We start from the raw sequence: 23113 nt of genomic DNA on the forward strand, positions 1-23113 counted from the left end.
ATGTAATAGAAAATCGGATTAGCTTTGTATGTCCATCCATTGTATGTCCATCGTTCAGTCGTTAGATGAAGGCTTCAGTGAGGACCAGAGGCTGACTCAGGTGTGTTTGTGTGACTCCCTACAGGAGATTGGGCGCTGCTCTCTGGAGATGGGCGGCACTCTGGAGGATCAGATGACCCAGCTGAAGCAGATGGAGCATGTGATTGTCACATACAAACCCAACATCGACAAGCTGGAGGGAGACCACCAACTCATCCAGGAGTCCCTCATCTTTGACAACAAACACACCAACTATACAATGGAGGTACACTGTTAACAGAATCAATGCAATCCCTAAATTATACACCTTTATCCAGTATGACATTTCAAACACTTGTGGACATCACAGAGCGTAAACGTCAGCATAAACATAACTTTATATTGTTTAGATGTTACCAGTGAGTGGAGGTTCATGTTTGCAGCTCCATGGCAATGACCTGAAATGACCTCTTTGTCTCCATGGTAACCACAGCACATCCGGGTGGGCTGGGAGCTGCTCCTCACCACCATCGCTCGCACCATCAACGAGATTGAGACCCAGATCCTGACACGAGATGCCAAGGGCATCAGCCAGGAACAGATGCACGAGTTCCGCTCTTCCTTCAACCACTTTGACCGGGTACAGTGCTCATGAACCTGCTTCCAAACTCTGCGCACGACTCACAAACCCCTATGAGTGCCAAAAGATGAACCAAAACACATGAACATCTTATTCGTATCCAATTAAGTAACTGAAACAAACAAATAAACAGACAAATAAACAAAAAGAATTAAAAACAGATAGCTGTTTTCTAATCATCACCGGGTTTCAAGCTCCTTCACTCAACAAGCAACTGCATGACTAGTCTAGCAGGAAGTTGAAACCTTAACTGCATGCAATGCACAATATGTTTCTCTTTTTTCATGCCACCAGAAGCCGTACAAGGACAGAATGGTAATTAATTAAATAAAAAATGTAAAATATATTTTAGCTTGCCCGATATAGATTTGGAGCCATAATAATAAAACATAAATTTTCTTTATTTAATGTACCAACTTAGCTAATTACAGATGAAGATATGTTAAAAGGCACATACTGTATGCCGGTACATTCAATGATCTGCTCATCACACGTGTGTTGTGTGTGTCACTGGGCCTCAGAAGGACAGAGGTAAACTGCGTCCTGATGAGTTTAAAGCCTCTCTCATCAGCCTGGGCCACGTGGGCAATAATAAACAGGTACTCGCCACTAATGATCCCAGCCTAACCCGCCTCCACCCCGCCCCGCCCCTGTGTGCTGCAGTGTAGACATCCAAGAAAAACCTGCTAAAGTGTGTCTTTCCTCTCTCTTGTGTCTCTCTGTGTGTGTGTGTGTGTGTGTGTGTGTGTGTGTGTCATGTGTTTGTGTTAGGTGCGTTCTCCTCTCCCTATGGACATCTTATGTCCACCCCTGTGTCCTGTGTCCCCTTCCCTGGTCCACTCCCCTCCTCCTCTGTCTCCCTGTAGAAGAAGAACGGTGCCATGGACACTGATGACTTTAGAGCCTGCCTGATCTCTATGGGCTATGACTTGGTAGGATTAGACCTGTGAAACAATGTGTGCTGTTACTTTAAATGGAATCACTGCTGTGAGTATATCTTAACACTACTTTCCCCCATCTTCTGTCTTTGAACGACCTCACTTGACCCTGGTCAGGGTGAGGTGGAGTTTGCTCGGATCATGATGCTGGTTGACCCCAATGCCACTGGGCTGGTGTCCTTCCAGTCCTTCATCGACTTCATGACCAGAGAGACAGCAGACACAGATACAGCTGAACAGGTTGTAGCGTCCTTCAGGATCCTGGCTGCTGACAAGGTATGGTGTGCTTTACATTGACCTTCGCATATGTGTCCTTTTCACTTGGAAGGAGGTCTGATTCTGTCCCGTTTCGGCCCACACAGCCTTACATCCTGACGGAGGAGCTACGGAGGGAGCTGCCCCCTGACCAGGCCGAGTACTGCATCATGAGGATGCCCCCCTACGCTGGGCCAGGCGCGGTCTCCGGTGCCCTCGACTACACTGCCTTCTCCACTGCCCTCTATGGAGAGAGTGACCTTTAACCCCTAGCTTGGCATCTTTAACCTCTCCACCCTGACCCTATCAGTCCCCTCTACCCCCATGAAGGCTCCTCTACACTCTAGAGGCCTGTCAGCTTTTGAGAAAGATACCTGGATAACCAGATGCACCAAGGTTCATGAATAGTTTGTTTCTCTGTATTGTCCACTTAATACTAAGGGTTGAGGTTATGCGTATATCATTTGTGTGCGGTACCCAAGTTGATTTCATTGTTCTAGGCTTATGGAACAAAATTATCTTACAACATAATACAATAAAACTGTTTTTCATTTTAATATACATTACACTTGCTCAGGAAGACACTCCTGGGCAGTACAGATGTAGGCACACAGATTAGTAGACTATGCTCTTACTAATCCGGTTCACACTCTTCACACTACAAGCAAACATTCATTTTTACAAATCTCCACCCAGTGCCTCTTAGATCTTATGTGGAACGTGCATTTAGATTCTAGAGTCTATCTAAGAATGTGCAAAACTGTCATCCGCAACAGTTTTTAATTGTGACAAGTTGCTAGATCATTTTCTGTTTTGAAAGGCGTTTGACAATTTTACAGTATACCCCTGGGGATTATGTGTTTGGATGGATAATGCCTCCCTAATACCAGTTTTGTACTGGACCTGCCTTTTAGGACATCAGAGATATACCAAAATTAGACAGCAAGTACATATTAGTTAATATAAATGATCAGTAACTCGTTGTGGGGAATGTATTTGCAGCTCCAGGGGTCCCTCAGTATATTTACTGCATATCCCATTCATATACGACATATCCCATTCTGACTTATTTGCATATGTTTGGCTTCCTGTACTCAGCTTCATGTCAATACTGCATTATGCAACACAGTCTCTCTTCTACAGAACACTCCTGTGCCAATTCTAAACCTGAGAATGAATACAAAGTGATTCTTCATGTTTGGGCTAATTTAGTGATATTGTAATCCATTGCTTTCTTGCACTGGTTAGCTGAAGAAGGTGTTTTGCCTCACAAGTGTGTTTTAAAACAGCTTGGAAGACAACTTGTTTTGATTGCCTACACAAGAAATAGACAATTGTATTGCTTTTAAGAAATAAAGACTTGCTATGAACTATTTGGTTTTATTATGTATAATTAATGAAGCTGCTATGGATATTCTGTGCCATTTAGATGTTACCTTATTGCATAATGCAGCTATTTTGCAGCTATTTCATAGCGTACATTTGACAAGAAATGTGTTAAAAATAGTCTTTTTAAATGCATCCTGAGTGGTTCACTCTGCAAACTGCACATTTGTCACCCCCCATTTCTATTAGCAAGAGTAATGCCATCATGACACCATCATAAGATATGTTATTTCCTTCCTATCGCCTTTCATCCAATAAAGTTGTTAAAACCCCTATTATGTTGTTATGATGGATTGGATTATTACTGGATCAAAAGTTATTTCAGAAGACTTCACATCAAGATGGAACTGAGCCTCTGAGTGGCAAATGATGAACCAAGATACATAGACATCTTATTAGCATCCAATCAACTAAACTGAAACAAGCAAATAAACAACAAATGATTAAAGAAACAGTTAGCTGTTCTCTAATCTTCATTCTGTTGAAGCTGAAGACTTTAATCCTGCAATTGGAGATGTTAGTTAGTTAGTTTATTGGTTTTCCCCTTAGGGAAATTCTTTTTCTAATTTTCCAGACCGCTTTTCATGTTACATTCCAATCTGCAATACCCTCTTACCAGAGAGAAAATACACCAAAGAGATAAAGAGAAATGGAAAAAAGTATGGTCTTAGGCCTAAAGCTGTAATAGACTATACACAATGAGAAATGCTCTGCTCTCCTGGGGATATTTGGTGAAGTGAACGACAGTTACTCCACTTTAAGTAGATCAAAGCTATTCAATATTCTGCTCTAAGAATTCAGACAGGTTTCCTGCCAGTTGAATGCAAATACATGTCCTACAACTTCACTACGACATTCACTACTTGCCTTGACCGAAGAGTGGCGCGGCACACCACGCGCTGAGAGGCGGATGCCAGCCACCACGGCGTAAAAGTTGCCTGCACCTGTCGTCAGTTCAAACCAGGGGCAAAGTCCCGGCGCATCGTAGCTAAAGGCGACATATTTATTACCTGTTTGGTCAAGTAAACAGCGAGGCTAAGCATCACATCATGACTGAAACGGGAGAGGTAGAGGATGAAATTCAGTTTCTACGAACGGTGAGTTTTGGCAAACTCTAGTCAGCCTGATTGTTTTTAAATTACTGTATGCAAAAATACCTAAATTAGGTGTTCAGTTACATGGCTGTTTTGGATAAATGAACAAACCGTTTCTCAGAATGCAGGAAGCTCAGTTGAGTAAAATTGAAGAATAATCCCAAACGTAGGTTCATTAATAAAATGCACTGTGTGTGAAACACAATTCCAAATTTAGTCTTAGTCTTACAGTTACAGACTTTTAACGTTGTTACATGTCTTTATAGAATGAGTTGGCTAGCAGCATAAAGGAGCATCATTGATAAGAAAATATTAGACATGTGCCATGCTTATTTAATTAACTTATTGAACTTACTTCCTACTTACTGTACTTTATTATGACAGGATTTCTCATAAATCTCATAAAAATGCGGACTCTGCTAATTCAGATGCTTGATGTGTTATCCCAACAGTAGGCCTAGGCCTATTGTCATTTTTAAATTATTTTATGTAGTCCAATTAAGTGTTTCATCGGGCTTATAGTTTACCCAACATCAGCTGCTTTCTATTTTAACCATCTTTATCAGCATTGGGAAGACTGTGCCGCCTGTCATTCTTGCTCTGTTAGTGCTGTTGGCTGTCAGCTCAGTATCTCCAGCTCTGAGATAAGGCCCTGGGCTGCCTGGGGTGTCGCATGATGGTTAGTTTAGAGTCAGTCACAGGGAGGGAGAATGCAGTGGGTCAGTCACAAGCAAGGGCTATTCCACTGAGTGAATCAAAACTTGATTGGAACAAATGTGATTTATTTAAATCGTTTGCTGTGTTTGTCTACAGTATATGTTACTGTAAGCCACTGCACAGGTAAGTGTGGGACCTGATGAAGGACTGTTTGTGTTCAGTTGGGGTTTCCACCAAGATAAGGCAGACAGTGACAGATAAGTGTGCTCCCTGAGCGACAGTAGAGGTTATTCTCGTCAATGTCACTTCTTAAGTGCATCTCTGACAGAGATCCAAATGAGCTCTAAACTGATTTTTTTGTCTAGCCTCCGCACTACATGCAAGTACACTGACCGCCAAAACCAAGTACTCCTTAGTGTGTGTGTGTGTGCGTGTGTGATAGATAGTGTGTGATAGTGTGTGTGTCTGAGAGAGAGAGAGTCAGAGTGCAGTGTGTGATTTTAAGGTCACTGATCTAATGGCACCATACTTAACTGATTGTTGTCTGACAGACTTAAAATAACTTTGGATTTCCTCCTTATATGGGTGTAGAGATTCTTTTTAATGGTGGGACTCTTTGACGTTTGTTTTATATGTCATTAGGAAAATAAACATTTACATTGTTTTAAAAACAGTCACAGCTGACTGCATTGTTCAGGATAATTAGTTTTAAATGTTTAGTATTTTCACTTCAGGGCAAGGAACTCTGTCTCCGGTAGCATGCCCAGTAGTTTACACGAGAGAGGTTGACCCAATGTTTCTTTTCACGGTGCACTTGTCCTCTGTTTGTATAACTTCTATTGGCTGTTCTTGAATAGATGCTACTTATTAAGAGATTGCGAATTGACAACAAATCAAATGTAATTTATGTAAAATTTGCACACAAACGACAACTATTCAGCCCTTCTTACTGTGTCCAGCGGAGTGTAATAAAATGACTGGGGATAGAATACACAACCCTATTTTCCATCTCTCTTGTGTGCCTGTCACACTGTTGTATGCAGAATGATGAGCTGGCGTTGCGGTGCTCCTTGTCGGCTCAGCAGAGGCAGCAGAAGTTCTGCCTGGCAGCGGAAGGCTTTGGCTGCCGGCTCTGCTTCCTGGAGACCACATCCAATTCTAAAGTGAGAGTCTCGACACCACACTAATGGTCATATTCAACTCTAGAATAGGGCTGCACCACACTACAGTAAAGCATTTACATATATTCATCTCCAACTGACCTTAGATGCACTCAATCCTAAGTTTAGTGGACGTGTAGAGACGATGAAAGGATGGTAATTACACCATGATTGAATTGAAATAATTGTCCCTCAGAGCAATGCTGTGACATTTCTTTCCAGAATGTTCCTGTGGACCTGTCCATCTGTGTGTTTGTGCTGGCCCAGTGTCTGTCAGTCCGTGCCCTGCAGGAAATGCTGGCCAAACAGAGCAGCCAGCAGACAGGGGTACGAGACATACTTTTCTATCATTAATGCAGTGAACTTTTGGTAGATCCATGTTTTTACAAGTCAAATCATATGCATGCCGTTGGAAATGCTACCCTGAGAGAGCCTGTGTTTATGTAGCTAACTTTATCTTTGGTCTCCAGGCGGTTGAGATGGGAAGCCACCGCACTCTCCTCTACGGCCAGGCCGTGCTGCTGCGGCATGCCTACAGTGGAATGGTGAGACACCTCAGACATGCCTCTCATATCTTAGGGCATTTTAGATGTCTGCGGTGCCATTCTCTGAGTGAACTCTAATTGTTTTTCCCCCTTGCAGTACCTATGCTGTTTGTCCACAACTTGCTCTTCCACTGATAAGCTGGCATTTGATGTAGGGTTGCAAGAGGAAATAATAGGTACGCCATACATTTGCTTGGACAATACATTTTCTCTGTGTAAATTAGTGTATAATAATATATAATATATAATAATTATTAATAGTAATAATTATAGTACTCTCATGAGAATAACTTCACTGCCTGTGAAGTGTTGCTTTCTCACTTTATGATTCATATCAAACCTTAGCTGTAGGAATTCAGCAGGAGTTGACAGGGCAGTGTGGATGTCAGCTACACTGTGTGTTTTTTGCTTGTCTCCAGGCGAAGCGTGCTGGTGGACTGTGCACCCTGCCTCCAAGCAGAGGTCTGAGGGAGAGAAGGTGCGAGTTGGGGATGACCTAATACTTGTCAGTATCTCCTCAGAGCGATACCTGGTAAGGGTGGCGGAATCGGTGCAGTAAATCAATGTTGATTGGTTAATAATTTCATGGCAATAAATCAGTGCTGATGAATTTATTGCTGAGCACCGTAAAGCATGTGTTATCTCTTCTTCAGCATCTGTCCCAGTCTAACTGCACCAGCTCAGGGGATGAGAGTGGGAGTCTGAGGGTGGATGCTGCCTTCCAGCAGACCCTGTGGAGTGTAGCCTCCATATCCTCAGGAAGTGCAGTGGCCCAAGGTAAGTGACCCTGTCAACAACAACTGTTAAATGAGTTTTAATTCTGTTAAATGAGTTTAATTTCATTTCAGGAGAATCATGATAGGGTCATTCCATGACAAATGCTTAGAAATCTCCACGTTTCAGGCGCCCTCATACTCCCCTGCACAGTCAAAATGATACTGTAGTATGTATAATTATAAAAATATATAAAAATAGATTTCAGCTAGAGCATGCAAAAGACTACATTTGTTATGAGGGTACTTCTAATTCAAATTGTCATATTTTTTCTTTTCGTTTTGGGCTTGGAGATTTGGATTAGTACACATGACACAAAATAGGAAATGTTTTTAGGGAAATGGGAAATGATTTTAGGTAATTTTGCATAGCATGACCCTTGCATACTGCAGCATGACTCTTTTGTCAAATATTCTCCATTATATAAGGTAGAACAGCAAGATCAACTTCTTATGTGCGTTTCCTTTAGGGTACCTCAAAGGAGGGGACACATTCCGACTCCTGCATGGACACACTGATGACTGTTTAACGGTTCCACCCGTGCAACATGGAGAAGAAGAACGCAGGTGGGCGTCCTTCTCTGTCTCTCTACCTAAAGATCTTCTTTGTGTGTTGAACAGTTATCAGACTAAGCTAATAACCATCCTGTTCCTTCCTGCTCTCTCTCTCTCCATATCTCTCTCAGGTCAGTGTGCTTTGAAGGAGGTTCTACGTCATCGGAGGCCCGTTCTCTCTGGCGGCTGGAGACCATGCGTGTGGCGTAAGAACCTCCGCGACAATGCAGCAGTTAACACAATCTGTTTGCTTGTGATTCGATATTGTGAATGGAGTTTTTCTGTGGTCATCAGATGGAGTGGGAGTCACACTCACTGGGGGCAGCCATTCCGCCTGTGCCACGTTACCACGGGGATGTACCTGAGCCTCACGCAAGATAAGGGTTTGAGACTGATAGGGAGGGAGAAAGCTGACGCCAAAGCCACCGCTTTCTGCTTCCGCTCCTCAAAGGTACCAACAGCCTGCAGCCTGCCAACAACAACATTCACATTAATAAACCCTGCCAACTTGATTGAACTAGTCAGAGGTTTATGTGTTAGGCCTGTAATCTTGTTGCTGTGTGTGATATGGTCTTAATTGATTGTGTAATTGCATTAACTCCTTTGCTGAATAATGTGTTGCATTCTGCTCTGAAGGAGAAGCTTGACATTGTCCAGAGGAAGGATGCAGATGGAATGGGTACAGCCGAGATAAAGTATGGAGACTCAATCTGCTTTGTTCAGCACTTGGACAGTGGCCTTTGGCTTACTTACCAGACTGGTCAGGGAAAGAGAATGGCCGGGGCCCCACGCCAGGTACGGCCTCACAGTGAATTGAAAAGCAGGGCTTCTGCTGATGGACTGTACTGCATGTGATGAATGGAGGACTACACTACTCAGAGTTCCCGTCTAGTTCTTTTTCTGACACTTCATTTTTTTCCCAGGCCATTTTGCACCTGGAGGGCCACATGGATGACGGTGTGACTCTGTCCCGCTCCCAGAGTGCGGATTCCAGAGCTGCTCAGATCATCAGGAGCTCCGTCCTCCTGTTCTCCCGCTTCATCAGGTACACACACAGCACCTGAGAACCTCCAGTGACTTGTTTGAGAGCGTAGACAAAGCCATTTCCCGTAATTTGCTCTACTTTAAAGGGGAACTTGGCAACTATTTCAATGTAATAAACCCGTTTAGAAATCATTTGGATGGTTAAATGACCTGTTCCGGTGAAAATGGTGACTTTCCCTGCTGCGCCTAGCGTCCCCAGGCGGAAAACCAAACTTGCAACATTGAGACTAAGAGAAGTGAGAAACAAGAAACTCGTTTTAAATCATGTTTCATACCTTGTAACATCCACATAGTTCTGCCAAACTTATGCTAACTGTTCGCTAGCTTGTAAACAAATCCATGTGCTTTATCGTTACCTTTCCCCACAGTTTGAAATAGCATAATGCACAATTTATCCAGCAGAGGGGGAAATAGATAGATAGATAGATAGATAGATAGATAGATAGATACTTTATTGATCCCCAGGGGAAATTCAAGGTCTCAGTAGCATACAGACAACACACACACATTCACTAACAGCAGAAAAAGTAATTAAAAGTATATAATATAAAAACACAACTAAGCAATAAGGACAGTAGAAGATAAAGAATATACTAAATATACTAAAATACAAATTATACTAACTAACACTTAATCTAAATCAATTCTAAAAACAGTATCCACATAGTGGTGATTAATCAATCAAGAGGCGCTTGCAATGACTGAGGCAGGGACTGAGCCTGTGATTCTCTGTGCATAGTAAGGTAAGGTAAGGTGCTCTGTGTGAGTGAGTGTCACGGTGATAGTGCAATGATGATAGTGGTCATGGTGATAGTGCAAATGAGTAAGTCCAAAAGTGCAACAGTGCAAGAATAAAGTCTATATATCTATATACTGTATCAATATATATAACTATTTTAAGAAAAGGTATAAGTGTGGCCACAGTTCGGCTGTGGCATGGAGGGAGGGATTATGCATATGTGCTAATGTGCTGACAGCAAACAGCTAATATAGCACGCAAACAGTGAGGCAGAAAGACAGTGGTAAAAAGTGGCTAGTGGACAGACAGTATCCAAACATGGAGGGGGTGAAGAGGCAGACAGACTATGCAGAGAAGTCTATCTCTCCTCTTCCCTTAAGTGAAGCATTGAACAGTTCAATGGCCCTGGGGACAAATGACTTCCTCAGTCTGTCTGTTGTGCAAGGCAGTGAGCGAAGTCTCCAAAAATCCTGCCAAGTTTCCCTTTAAGTGTTTTAAAGCTGCAGTTGGCAAGATTTTTTTGATCATATTCATTGAAACCGACGCTATGCTCCGACAGAACAACATAAATCAGCCTGTTTTAGAAAAAAACCCACACTTCTACATCCACCTAGAGCCTGTTAATTGTTTTGCAAAAATCCACAGCTCCCGGTTCTTCTGGTCCAATCAGAGCAGAGCAGGGCTGTGTGAGATCTGACTGTCAATCACAGTCTGGTGCAGTCTGGTGCGCACTGACGAGCACAAACTCGATGAGAGGGTGCTCGGTGGTAGTGGGGGAGGGGCATGAGAGTTGTAAACATTCAACATTTTGGCTAAGTCCCCTCAATCTGTCAGACTTGCCAACTGCAGCTTTAAATCATGATATGGCTATAACTGTACTGCAGTAATTTGCCTTAATTGGCTGAGATTGGCAGGCAGGTCATTGTCAGCGCAAAATGGAATAAATTATGGGTGGGCATCCTTTCCACAAAGTCGAGTTCTAATGTTCCCTCTTCACAGAGGACTGGATGACCTTGGTCAGAGATCTAACATACCGACTCCAGCTCTGCCAATCGCCACGGTCCGCTTGAGTCTGCAGGATCTCATTAGCTACTTCCAGCCTCCTGATGACAACCAGGGTCAAGAGGAGAGACAGAACAGCATGAGGGCTCTGAAGAACAGACAGAACCTCTTCCAAGAGGAGGTAATTTATAAATTCCCGCAGAGTGACACACTGCTCATCTGGAAAGATGCCACATGCTGTAGGTTATGTGTTATAAAGGCCATGATCTGGTTGTGATAGCTTAAGCACTATATTGTGATGTGTATAATGTAAGTGTATAAATATGCTCTTCTGTTACAGGGGATAATTGGCTATGTCTTAGACTGCATTGATCGTCTGCATGCATACGGCAGTGCTGCCCATTTTGCTGAGGTTGTAGGAAGAGAGGCAGGAGAGGAATGGGAGTCTCTCTTGAACTCACTTTATGAGCTCCTCGGTAAGATTGCACTGTATGTGAAAACACAGCCATAGCTCCTTATTAGTCTCTCCACACACCGATCATAAACCCGGGCCTGTCCCTGTCCCTGTGTTTTACATAACTCTCTGACTTCTCTGCTGCCTTCCAGCATCTCTGATCAGAGGTAATAGGAATAATTGCGCACAGTTTTCTGGATCACTGGAGTGGCTGATTGGGAGGCTGGAGAAGCTGGATGCATCCTCTGGTATGTTCTGGAGTTTCTCTCAGAGTTGTTGACTGTATTCAAACTAGTACAAGTGCAGAAACCACATTTTCATTATTCTTAAAAAATTCATATTCCTGCATTGCCTTTGCATATTGATGTGGCTTGTTTAGATGTGTGCTGTATGTCTATTTCTGAATATGGGTGCATTCATAGTAAAAATCGGTGAACTTTATGATTCACTTTTGACATTCATTCTATTCAGGGATTCTAGAGGTGTTACATTGTGTCCTTGAAGAAAGCCCTGAAGCTCTTAACTTTATCAAAGAGGGACACATCAAATCGATTATATCTCTTTTGGACAAGCATGGTCGCAATCACAAGGTAAGTTTTCAGTTGTGTCTATTTTTAAAGTCTATTTCTTCAGACCTATAAGTCCTAAATGCATGTATAAACCTGTGTACTATGTGTGTTTACTTCATCTGTTTCTAGATTCTAGACGTGCTGTGTTCACTGTGTGTGTGCCATGGGATGGCAGTGCGCTCCAACCAACACTACATCTGTGAGAATCTGCTACCAGAGAGAGACCTGCTTCTGCAGACACGCCTCTGCAATCAAGTCACAAGGTTATCCCCAACCCTACCCCCATCTTAATTCCCCATGTGGCTAAAGACTCACATCTATAACGCCTCAGGGCGGCTCTGTATCACCCAGCCTCTTGCCAATTCATCTATTGCTTTTGTATCCCTTTATCCCTCAGTGTGAGGCCCAATCTCTTCCTGTGTATGAGTGAAGACTCGGCTCAGTGCAGGAAGTGGTATTTTGAGCTGGTTGTGGAGAAGGCAGAGCCATTTGTCACCGCTGAGCCCACTCACCTGCGGGTGGGTTGGGCCTGCACAGAGGGCTACCACCCCTCCCCAACCGGTGGACATGGCTGGGGTTCAAATGGAGTCGGGGATGACCTCTACTCTTATGGCTTTGATGGGCTTCACCTATGGTCAGGTGGGTCGATAAAGACGTTCATGATCAGATTTATTTTCATTTAAAGAGGCCTTGTTCATGAAAGACATTGTTATTGTCTAAAGAATGGAGGATATATAATAATGTTTCTGTCTCTTGGTTGAGTCAGAAACATTATTGGTTTTTCTTGAGACGGTGAAGAGTTGTTTGTCGTTACGCAGGTGGTATTGGCCGGAGAGTGAGCTCACCCGGTCAGCACCTGCTGAGGGAGGATGACGTGGTCAGCTGTTGCCTTGACCTTGGGGCTCTCTGCATGTCATTCAGGGTCAATGGTCTCCCTGTGCAGGGCATGTTTGAGAACTTCAGCACAGACGGACTGCTCTTTCCTGTGGCCAGTTTCTCGGCTGGAGTGAGGTGGGAAGAGATTGTTTATGTATTGTTTGTTTGTAGTTCTTTTTCTGTAAATGATAAGTAAGGTTACAGTATTCACTAGGTGTTATTCAATGTGGCATAATGTTAACTGCCGTAACTGAAAATGTGTCTGTTGTATCTTGGGTGCTTCTTAGGAACTGTTTCTTGCTGGGCGGTCGTTTGGGGGAGTTTAAATTCCTGCCCCCTCCTGGTTTCTCGCCCCTGTCCGAGGCTCTTCTGCCCAGGGTCAGGTGCAGGGTTGAGCCCTGTCTGGACTTCATGAGGCAGCGTGACGGTCGCCAGCATGACCTGCTGGGACCAGCGGTGGCACTGAAGCCTCCCACCTTTACTCCTATGCCTGTGGACTCCAGTCAGGTAGCACAGCAGAAGGCTCCAAAGAGACACACAACGAGACCAAACCATGACAGTTTTACATTTAAAATGATGATGGTTTTGAAAGTCAGCTGGTGATCATTAGGCTTTTCTAAGTGTTTTATCCAATCAACTATTTAAATAATTACTCATTTCATTGTTTTGATTGCTAATGAGCTTTGTTTAATGCATACATGCTATAACAATGTGTCATATATAAGAAGCATTGCACTTTCAGATCCAGAACAGGTCGTTTTATATTAATCTGAAAGAAAGATTAATGTTATGAGTCATCAATAGTGCTTGAATCACTTGGCACTTTCATCTAGATGGTGAATTTTTAACTTGCATACTTCATTTGGAATGGCACCAGATGATAACCTGGGGTGCAGTTAGGAGGGGTAAAGCCTGATCTGCAGCCTTTTGATCTGTGATTTCTCAGGTGGCCTTCCCCCCTCAGCTGGAGCAGATTCGGGAGAAGCTTGCTGAGAACCTACATGAGCTCTGGCTCATCAGTATGGTAGACCAGGGCTGGATCTACGGGCCAGTGAGTACACTACACATACTGGGTTGGAACGTGGTCATTACTGCTCTGAATATGGTGTGTTCACTGAGACTGGGCCATGGGGCTAAGTTTGTCTTAAATCATCCTTTAATTGGGATAATCTGTCAGTTATGTCACCATCCCATTGCCTAGCTTCCAGCTTTCACTAAACTCTGAAATTGCAGTAGCTTCACTGTCCTTGGGCCTGCTGTCTTACGGTTAGTGTTTGTATCATGATTTTAATTTAGTCTGCCAACTGTATTGATAAGGGCTCATGCACTGTGTATACTGCAGGTTAAAGAAGAAAATAAGAAACATCATCCCGATCTGGTTGAGTTTTCCAAACTGCCAGACCAAGAGAAGAATCTGAACCTTCAGGCTGCCCAGGAGACACTCAGGTAAGGTGACAGAGTGGACAGTGGGGATGCCTCCCATTTCTCATAGCATACATTCCTAGCCCAGTTGAAACCAGACCCTTCTCAGTACGTCTGGGTTTTTTTCCCAGGCTAATACATTCCTGCCTCATTCATGCAAATTTGTATGTTAATGCTGTATGTCTTTAAGGACACTCTTGGCTCTCGGAGTCCATATTGGACTGTCAGATGACCGTGCTGATGAGAAGGTCAAATATGTCCGACTCTCTAACAAGTATGTCCATGAGCTGATTTTTTCAAAAGATATTTTATCTTTAAGGGGGCCTGGTAGATTTAAAAGGACACAGGGAAATGGGACAATCTTTTTTTCCCCAATCATACAGGTATGAGCTGTGGAATGGGTATCGACCCTCTCCCGTCGATCTGTCTCATGTCACCCTGACCGCTGCCCAGGAGGCCATAGTGGACCGTCTGGCCGAGAATGACCATAACCTGTGGGCCAAAGACAGGATCAGACAGGGATGGAGCTATGGGCCGCAGCAGGTACAGGACAGCAAGAGGGATCAAGGCAGTCAGCCGGTGAACTCCTTAAGGAACATACTGATGATAGATGTTATAGTGTCAATGTGTTTTACCAACCTTGGTAGTATAGCTGCCTCCCATACCCAAGGGTGCAGTTTGAAGTCCAGAGAGAAACTGTGCTTCACACAAGGCAGCTTATGTGTAGTAATCAAGCTGTAGGAGGAGATCTATAATGAGTGGAAAAATTCTGCGACACCAGTGATGACATTGAGTAATATGTCTAATCTCTCTAATGTTCCCCCATGGGTTGCTTCAGGATGTGAAGGGCAAGAGGAGTCCTCACTTGGTGCCCTTCTCTCTGCTGGACGAGTGGACTCAGAGGTCTGGCAGTGAGGCTGTGACGGACGCTCTGAGCACCGTACTGGCCTATGGGTACACAGTGGAGCCCTTGGACCAGGAGCAGAGTACGCTCACTACGCTCCCCGGCTGAAGTGCCCTTGAGCAAGGCACCTAACCCCTCACTGCTCCCCGAGCGCCGCTGTTGTTGCAGGCAGCTCACTGCGCCGGGATTAGTGTGTGCTTCACCTCACTGTGTGTTCACTGTGTGCTGAGTGTGTTTCATTAATTCACGGATTGGGATAAATGCAGAGACCAAATTTCCCTCACAGGATCAAAAGACTATATATACTTACACTTATATACACTAACAACACTGTCCACTGAACATTTAATGCCTAGTTAGCATCTGTTTGTATTTAATCTTATACCATTACAGGTAGTCAAGTTGTTTATTGTCAAAGGTGCTAGGAGACACAAAGTGGATTATTGTGGATGACAAGTTTTTGTCATATCTATGAGCCAAAAAGAGTTAGTAATTATTTTTTTTTTCTGTGTCCCAGTGGCACTTCCAGATGCTGGCCTTTCCCTGGCTGAGAAGTTCAGAATATTCCGAGTTGAGCGCATCTATTCTGTGCAGAGGGGGAAGTGGTACTTTGAGTTTGAAGCAGTGACCTCCGGGGAGATGAAGGTGGGCTGGGCACAATCCGGTTGTAAACCAGACCTGGAGCTAGGGTCAGATGACCAGGCCTTTGTTTTTGATGGCTGCAAGGTGGGTATGAGAACTGGTCAACTGGACATGGCACGGTAAAATGACTTGTACTATACGAGGATAATTGTTTGTAATCTCTGTATCTCTCGCTTTGTTAGTTTATGTTCTTCTTTTTGATATCTGTGTTGTGTATTCTCCCACTTAAACTCATACTCTCACACACACACACTGACTCAAACTCATGCTCTCACACACACACACTCTTTCCCACTCTCTGACTTAAACACATACTCTCACAAAACTCATACTCTCTCTCTCTCTCATACACACACACACACACACACACTCTTCCTCCCTCCTCCTTCTACAGGGGCGTCTCTGGCATCAGGGCAGTGAGCAGCTGGGTCATGCTTGGCAGATGGGCGATGTCGTGGGCTGCATGCTGGATCTTGACCAGTGCACTATGATGTTCACACTAAACGGGGAGCTTTTGCTGAACGACCATGGTTCTGAGCTTGCTGCCAAAGACTTTGCGGTCCAAGATGGTCTGTGGTGTTATTGTACTGTCTCTGACTAACTTTATTATTTCAAATTGTTGTAAATAAGCAGATGGTGTGAAGCCAGCCCTGGAATGATTCGGTTTTATTTTAATCGGTTGTTAATGTGTCACAAGCCTTATTTCATGTGTTGGTTCAGTGTGTTTAGTTCAAAGAATGGTATGCATGCTCACTGTGCGATGTTTCGAGTCTTCCCTTAGCAAAAAGAAGTTCATGGAAGTGAACTTAACTAATACTTGACGTATACTATAATGTACTAAAAGGTGTGCTAGAAGCATATAACTACTATCTTCACTAGTTTACTTACAGTATAGTTCTCAGTACTCAACAAACTTACAGTGGGCCAATTTAGTCCGAAGAAGTATAAACATAGTACCTGTACAAGTACATTTATACTAATAAACTTACTACCTAAAGGAAACATGGGAATTATACTTCAACTGTACTTCACATTACTTGATAAAATTAACTTTAAGTATACCTTTTTTTGGTAAGGTTTAGCTTACACGACATATCTTTGTTCCCCAGGTTTCATGCCTGTATGCAGTGTAGGGGTGAACCAGGTGGGTCGTCTACATTTTGGTCAACAGGATGATCCTCTGCGTTACTTTGGTGCGTGTGGACTCCAGGAGGGCTACCAGCCATTCGCTCACAACATGAGCCGAGACGTTCCTCTATGGATGAGCTGGAAACAGCCCCATTTCACCCCTGTTCCCCCAGACCACAGCCATATTCAGGTAGGGGAGACAGGGGAGATAGACAGATACTGATGTACTGACTTACACTTAGATATATGACACAGAGAAACAATAAATTTAAGAGAAACAATACATTTAATACTTAAACCATCTCAGTCAACAAAACAAATACCATGCAATCCTGTGTCTACAGGTAACTCGTCTTGATGGGACAGTAGACCGATCACCTTGTTTGAAGGTGACGCAAAAATCATCAGGATCACAGGGCACCAGTGGCACAGTCAGTTCGGACATTGGCTACTACCGCCTCAGCTTACCGATCGAGTGTGCCGAGGTTTTCTCCCCACCACTAGAGGGCGCCGTCCCCTGCAGCAGCACTGCTTATCACCCCAAGAGAGACTCCGAGGAGGGGGAGACCGACTCCGATTTTGAGGTCCTTATGAAGTCAGCTCGACGGCACGCTGGGTCCAGAGATGAACTCAACAACCACAAAGACCACGGCCAAGAAAAGCCCTCCAGACTGAAGCAGCGGTTAGAGAGGACAGACGTCATGTCTTTTTACTCTGCTTGTACTTGTTGTATTTCTCAACACTTAAGTTGACTCTCATTCCTCATTTGCTCTTTCTCTGTTCTCGCTCTCTCTCTCTGTTTGTCTGTCTGGCTGTCTGGTCCATGTGTTGTCAACACCTTCAGTTTTATGCTGAAGCGACCTAAACCAGAGCTGAATGCAAGCCACTCCTCTGCCCGCCTGTTGGAGGAAGTGGTGGCCACAGAGAAGGACGAGGATAAGAGCCTCTCTCATTGCTCCACGGTAAAACTTGCTGTCCAGACTTCAGCTGTGTTGCTGTCCAGACTTCAGCTGTGTTGCTGTCCCGTTGCATCAACAAAGACATGATCAAAGCGGTGTGCTCTGGCAATGAATATCAATTCCATGAGTTTCCTGTGTTGTGTCCTGTCCTGCAGTACTACTACTCCGTGAGGCTGCTACCTGGTCAGGATCCCTCCTGTGTCTGGGTCGGCTGGGTCACCTCCAGCTTCCAGCAGCAGCAGCAGCAGCAGCAGGCCTTTGACCTGGACAGGGTTCGCACGGTCACTGTGACACTTGGGGATCAACAGGGCAAAGTTCAAGAAAGGTCTGTTGGCTAAAGTGGGCCTTTAACCCTAGAATTTTATTATACATGCATACCTACATATAATAAATACATATCCTTGTACTGTAGCTCTCAGCCACATGATTCTTATAGAACCCTCATGTAACCACCATATATGGGTGACAAAGCCCCATGGAAATCAGGGTCTGATTTTTTATTTCTAAATATGAGTCTGATATGGTACCAAACGTGTACATAATGTGTGTGTGTGTGTGTGTGTGTTTACAGTGTAAAGCGCTGCAGCTGTTTCATGGTGTGTGCAGCGGAGGCTATGAACCCTACTCACGGTCGCAGCAGTGGTGGACTAGAGATCGGTTGTCTTGTAGACACAGCAACAGGACTTCTGACCTTCACTGCCAATGGAAAAGAGCTGGACACCTACCACCAGGTAGCTTCTATCGCACCCCGGTTCCCCATCCCCATAGTTTCTCAATAGGCACTGAGAGATGCGTAACGTGTGTTGGAGATGACCTCTGCTCACTAGTTGTGCTTCTCACTAGGTGGAGCCCTGTACCAGGCTGTATCCTGCCGTGTTCGCCAAAGCCACAAGCTCCGACATGTTTCAGTTTGAGCTTGGCAGGATTAAGGTAACACACACATCATATCAAGTTCATGCGGGTGTTTTATCTGCAGGTTCAGGCATATATTGAGATTCTTATCCATGTATATTTTGCCTGTGTGTATTCATTTTTTGTATCTCTCGTCGATGGCGAAGATTTTTAATTAGAATCACAGTATGGAGTTTTCATTAATCTGCGTGTAATTAGAGCTCTTGATCTCACCGCTCAGTTTGTGATGCCCGTGTCTGCGGGTATGTTTCGGGGCGAGAGGAGAAACTCGGTGGCCCAGTGCCCCCCGCGGTTACACGTGCAGCGCCTGGAGCCCTACCATTGGCTGCGCGTGCCTGACCACTCCCCCAGGGTGGAGGTGACGCGCATGGACGAGAGGCACGGTTGGAGGGTGCAGTGTCACAGCCTGCTGCAGGTCATGACCCTTCACATCCCTGAGGAGAACAGGTCAGAGTTCAAAGTGTGATGCCAGTACTACCCTGGGTGATTTATGTGTGTCATTTAGAAGTACCGGTATACATCATGAAGTTATTGATTTTCAAATGATTTTCATTCATTTTGTAAATGTACTGTTTGCTTCTGTGATGTTTTGTGGCATGTGTTCAGTATATGCATGTATGTGTTTTGTGTTGACAGGTGTGTGGATATTCTCGAGTTGTCAGAGCTCGATGACCTCCTGACCTTCCACCAGCACACCCTTCGCCTCTACTCTGCCCTCTGTAGCCATGCCAACACTCATGTGGCCCATGCCATCTGCAGCCACGTGGACCAGTCCCAGTTCTTTTACGCACTCCAGTGCCGCCACATGCCCGGCGCGCTACGGGACGCCTACTACGCCCTCTTCAGCGAGGTCCATCTCAATGCCCACGCCGGCGCCAGACGGGCAATGACCCACGAGTATATCGTGCCCATGACGGACGACACGAGATCTGTCACGCTCTACAACAGCCACAAGAGACGCCACTCGCTGCCCGGTAGTGTCCGCAGCGGGTCCTTGTGGCCCCGGCTAAACTTCAGCGCACCCTGCTTCGTCCGACTTGACCAGGCGGCTAACGGCGAGCCTCTGGACGGCAGAGTAGGGGACGTCCCGCAGGACAGCCCCGCGTTCCCGCTGGAGCTGCTCAAGGCGCTGCTGGTGGAGATGCTGCAGAAGGCCGTGTGCGCGGTGGGCCAGTGCGTGCGGGATCCTGTAGGGGGCAGCGTGGAGCTGCTGCTGGTGCCCCTCCTGCGGCTGCTGCACACGCTGCTCCTCATGGGGGTGTACCGGGGCCCAGACCTGAGGGCAGCCCTGCGACTCATCTTGCCTGGCGTCTACATACAAAACTGGGCCATCGCCGAGGACGAGGATGGGGACGAGTTTGAGGTGGATGCTGACGGAGAGAGAGATGAACGTCTGGGAGGCTTCCCCAAGCAAAGTCTACTGCAGATGAAACTGCCTGAGGCTGTGAAACTGCAAGTGAGTTAGGAAGTGATAGGTTCCTTTTCACAAGGTATCCTTGTATAACTTTGGCTGAAATTAAATCATGCTGTTTTCCTTTCCATTACTTTCCTCACTCCCTCCCAACATCTCGCTCGATCTTGCCCTTTCAGGTATGTCACTTGCTGGAGTACCTGTGTGACTGTCAGGTGCGTCACAGAGTAGAGGCAGTGGTGGCCTTCGCCGATGACTTTGTGGCGCGTCTCCAGGAGAACCAGCGCTTCCGCTACAATGAGGTCATGCAGGCGCTCAACATGTCCGCTGCCCTCACGGCACGCAAGACTAAAGAGTTCCGCTCGCCTCCTCAGGAGCAGGTAACAGGAATGAGGCCATGCTTATTTACTTATCACACAGGGAACACAAGGGCTTTGCAAGGGCACAGGCACAGGTACAGGAGTCTTAAGAGACTAATGCACTATAAATATGCTTTAGTATCTTCATCCCTGATGAATGGCACTCTGGCTCTGAGATACTCCCTCTAAAGTTTAAATTTGACAGAAACTTGAAAGCCTAAATAACACTGTACACTCCCATTGCAATGAATATATTTTTGTCAGTACAGTTCAAGACGTGTCCATACTTTCTTTTTAAGTATATTTTTGGGACTTTTTTTTAAGTATATTTTTTGGGCTTTTTATGCCTTTAATTATATAGGATAGTGGAGATTGACAGGAAGTGAGTGGGAGAGAGAGTCGGGGTGGGATCCGGAAAGGACCACGGGGCGGGAATCGAACCCGGGTCGCCGGCGTACGGTGCAGGTGCCCCAGCCAGTCGCGCCACTGCTGGGGCCTCATAGCAGTTTTCCTGTCAGACTAGAGTAGACAGTGTGCTGTTTTGCCTCAGTCCTATTGTCTGAATTGAAGTATGTTCTCAGAGAAAGTGATGGCTGAACATGTCAACTACCATTGTATTATTTTTTGCTTATTAGGCCTAAGAAAATATTGTCCAGATTTTTTTGGAACAACAGACTGAAGACAAGAATCATTAAAATGACCTTATCTTAGTGGAAAACAGTGCCTTGCAAATTACCTTTGAGTATGAGTAACTGTGTATTCCATCATTGTCTACTAGATTTATACCTTGTTAACAGTTGACCATATTGTTCCATAATCTTTATTTATTTATTTATTTATCAGTAATAGTATGTGGATCTGTCAGGACAATTTCTTGACATCTTTGTCTAACTGAAGTTGCTTATTGAAGCTGTCAAACTTGCAGACTTTTAGAGTCAATGCACACAGTTACTTCCCTCTAGTCTAATGCATATAAATGAAAACTAGATATACTGTGCGGTAGTACATGATATGACCACCATATGCTGTTGCCACTTGCTACGCAAAGAAAATAAAGTATGCTTCCCAAGTCCTCTCTCTCTCTCCAGGCCATACTCCTGCACCTCTTTGTATTGTGTCTTACATCTTCCGCCTTGACTACTCAATGATTGTTTAACAATGCAATGCAACAGTACACAGTCTGAACTGCCTGAAGGGCTTGTTATCTTGGGCTCAGCGACGGTTGAGTTATTCTGTGAAAACTGTAAAATGGGACATGACCCTGAAAAGCTTCCATTCTTTATCAGTCTAGTGGGGCTACAAGCACGCCAAGCTTCATGTGCTCCAGGAGTCATCAACCAAAGAATTTGACAAAACTAATATGATTTTGCCTGCAATGTGCTGCAGTGGCGGCCATAGTGAAATGATATGCAAAACTTAATATTGAATTTCTGATTACTGTCGGATTACAGTGGATTTCAGCGGTTCAGGCTTGCTGGAGATCCCCTTGGTTAAAGGAACTATTCTCTTCCCACAGATTAACCTGCTGCTTAATTTCCGTGAGGAGCAGCTAGAATGCCCGTGCCCAGCGGAGATCCAGGAACTGCTCCAGGAGTTCCACAGTGATCTCATGACTCACTGTGGTGAGTGACCCCAGCCCGCAGGCTCACTGGCAGCAAATAAAGCACCGCTGTGCAAAGATGAAACCCCACTAATGGCTTTCCCTCTAAATATAGGCATTGAGATTGACGATGACTCAGAGACGGGGGATGATGGGGATCTATCCGTCAGGGGTCGGCTCTTCGGCCTGGTGGAGAAAGTGGCCAGCCTGAAGCGACGGCTCTCCCTGTGTCCCCTGGAATCTGTCATCGCCAAGCCGGGTGGGTTGCATTTGGACACCTGGGATAGATAGCTGTCACAAAGAGCTTTCATTAAGGTTGTAGGCTACCTCTCAGCGCTCTGAGTTCCCCCCACCTAATCTCTCTAATCCTCTTGACCTTCCATACCTACATGCCGCCCTACCATCCCCCGCCCTCCCCAGTGTCCCTGCGGCAGATGATATCGGACGCCATGCTGCGCTGGGCTCAGGAGGCGCCCATGGCGGAGCCGGCGCTGGTGCGGGCCGTGTTCGGGCTGCTGCGGCGGCAGTACGAGGGCCTGAGCGCCCAGATGGCCGCGCCCCTGCACAAGGCCTACTGCATCAGCCCGGGCTCCGTGGAGGACACGCTGGCACTCCAGAGCGCCCTGGGCCGCCTCCGCTCCCTGCTCCGCATCCGCATGGGCCGCCAGGAGGAGGCGCTCATGATCCAGGGCCTCGGGTGAGACGTGGGGAGGGTTATACCGTAGATATTAGAAAGCTAGATAACGCATTGGGCTCCAGAATGTACGTAAATAGCTCCGCCATCATGATGGGGGCAACAATCACTAGAGTCCAAGGATACAGAATAATAGTGCAACTGAGGTCCCCTTTTGAATTGTTTACTCCTCTTTAGAGACATCATGAACAATAAAGTATTTTATCAGCACCCAAACCTGATGAGAGCCCTGGGCATGCATGAGACAGTGATGGAGGTGATGGTGAACGTCTTAGGAGAGGGAGAATCAAAGGTAAGAGAGGACCCTCATTCATATATTTCAACACTTTTACATTTGAGAAACATCTATGTTTTATCTATGAATTTACTTATATAGT

The 23113-nt window shown here is 45.2% G+C and overlaps 2 protein-coding genes across 2 annotated transcripts in view; both read left to right on the forward strand.

Moving 5' to 3' along the window:
- Positions 1-3512, forward strand: part of actn2b (actinin, alpha 2b) — a 17224-nt gene extending 13712 nt beyond the window's left edge. Inside the window, exons 17-21 of the mRNA XM_076286137.1 lie at positions 125-304; positions 512-658; positions 1525-1590; positions 1714-1872; positions 1959-3512. Coding sequence (XP_076142252.1) covers positions 125-304; positions 512-658; positions 1525-1590; positions 1714-1872; positions 1959-2117 — 711 coding nt within the window. The 3' untranslated portion in view covers positions 2118-3512. The remainder of the gene's footprint in view (positions 1-124; positions 305-511; positions 659-1524; positions 1591-1713; positions 1873-1958) is intronic.
- Positions 3513-4203: 691 nt separating this feature from the next.
- ryr2b (ryanodine receptor 2b (cardiac)) overlaps positions 4204-23113 on the forward strand; it is a 46822-nt gene continuing 27912 nt past the window's right edge. Inside the window, exons 1-40 of the mRNA XM_076286138.1 lie at positions 4204-4334; positions 6032-6151; positions 6371-6475; positions 6619-6693; positions 6791-6869; positions 7113-7225; positions 7347-7470; positions 7937-8033; positions 8153-8227; positions 8316-8472; positions 8658-8816; positions 8945-9066; positions 10804-10987; positions 11147-11282; positions 11413-11508; positions 11732-11850; positions 11959-12092; positions 12227-12468; positions 12648-12840; positions 12993-13212; positions 13652-13756; positions 14048-14151; positions 14318-14401; positions 14511-14670; positions 14966-15113; positions 15549-15757; positions 16068-16242; positions 16783-16991; positions 17146-17483; positions 17646-17763; positions 17916-18085; positions 18332-18491; positions 18604-18690; positions 18893-19119; positions 19309-20128; positions 20263-20463; positions 21959-22064; positions 22158-22301; positions 22463-22739; positions 22914-23028. Of these exons, the coding sequence (XP_076142253.1) occupies positions 4287-4334; positions 6032-6151; positions 6371-6475; positions 6619-6693; positions 6791-6869; positions 7113-7225; positions 7347-7470; positions 7937-8033; positions 8153-8227; positions 8316-8472; positions 8658-8816; positions 8945-9066; positions 10804-10987; positions 11147-11282; positions 11413-11508; positions 11732-11850; positions 11959-12092; positions 12227-12468; positions 12648-12840; positions 12993-13212; positions 13652-13756; positions 14048-14151; positions 14318-14401; positions 14511-14670; positions 14966-15113; positions 15549-15757; positions 16068-16242; positions 16783-16991; positions 17146-17483; positions 17646-17763; positions 17916-18085; positions 18332-18491; positions 18604-18690; positions 18893-19119; positions 19309-20128; positions 20263-20463; positions 21959-22064; positions 22158-22301; positions 22463-22739; positions 22914-23028 (6555 nt within the window). The 5' untranslated portion in view covers positions 4204-4286. The remainder of the gene's footprint in view (positions 4335-6031; positions 6152-6370; positions 6476-6618; positions 6694-6790; positions 6870-7112; positions 7226-7346; positions 7471-7936; positions 8034-8152; positions 8228-8315; positions 8473-8657; positions 8817-8944; positions 9067-10803; positions 10988-11146; positions 11283-11412; positions 11509-11731; positions 11851-11958; positions 12093-12226; positions 12469-12647; positions 12841-12992; positions 13213-13651; positions 13757-14047; positions 14152-14317; positions 14402-14510; positions 14671-14965; positions 15114-15548; positions 15758-16067; positions 16243-16782; positions 16992-17145; positions 17484-17645; positions 17764-17915; positions 18086-18331; positions 18492-18603; positions 18691-18892; positions 19120-19308; positions 20129-20262; positions 20464-21958; positions 22065-22157; positions 22302-22462; positions 22740-22913; positions 23029-23113) is intronic.

The sequence above is a fragment of the Alosa pseudoharengus genome, unplaced genomic scaffold, assembly GCF_046254945.1.
Source record: "Alosa pseudoharengus isolate Yale_2024_CS ecotype anadromous, Long Island Sound unplaced genomic scaffold, YU_APseudo_1.1 YU_APseudo_1.1_scf_15, whole genome shotgun sequence".
Classification (NCBI taxonomy): domain Eukaryota; kingdom Metazoa; phylum Chordata; class Actinopteri; order Clupeiformes; family Clupeidae; genus Alosa; species Alosa pseudoharengus.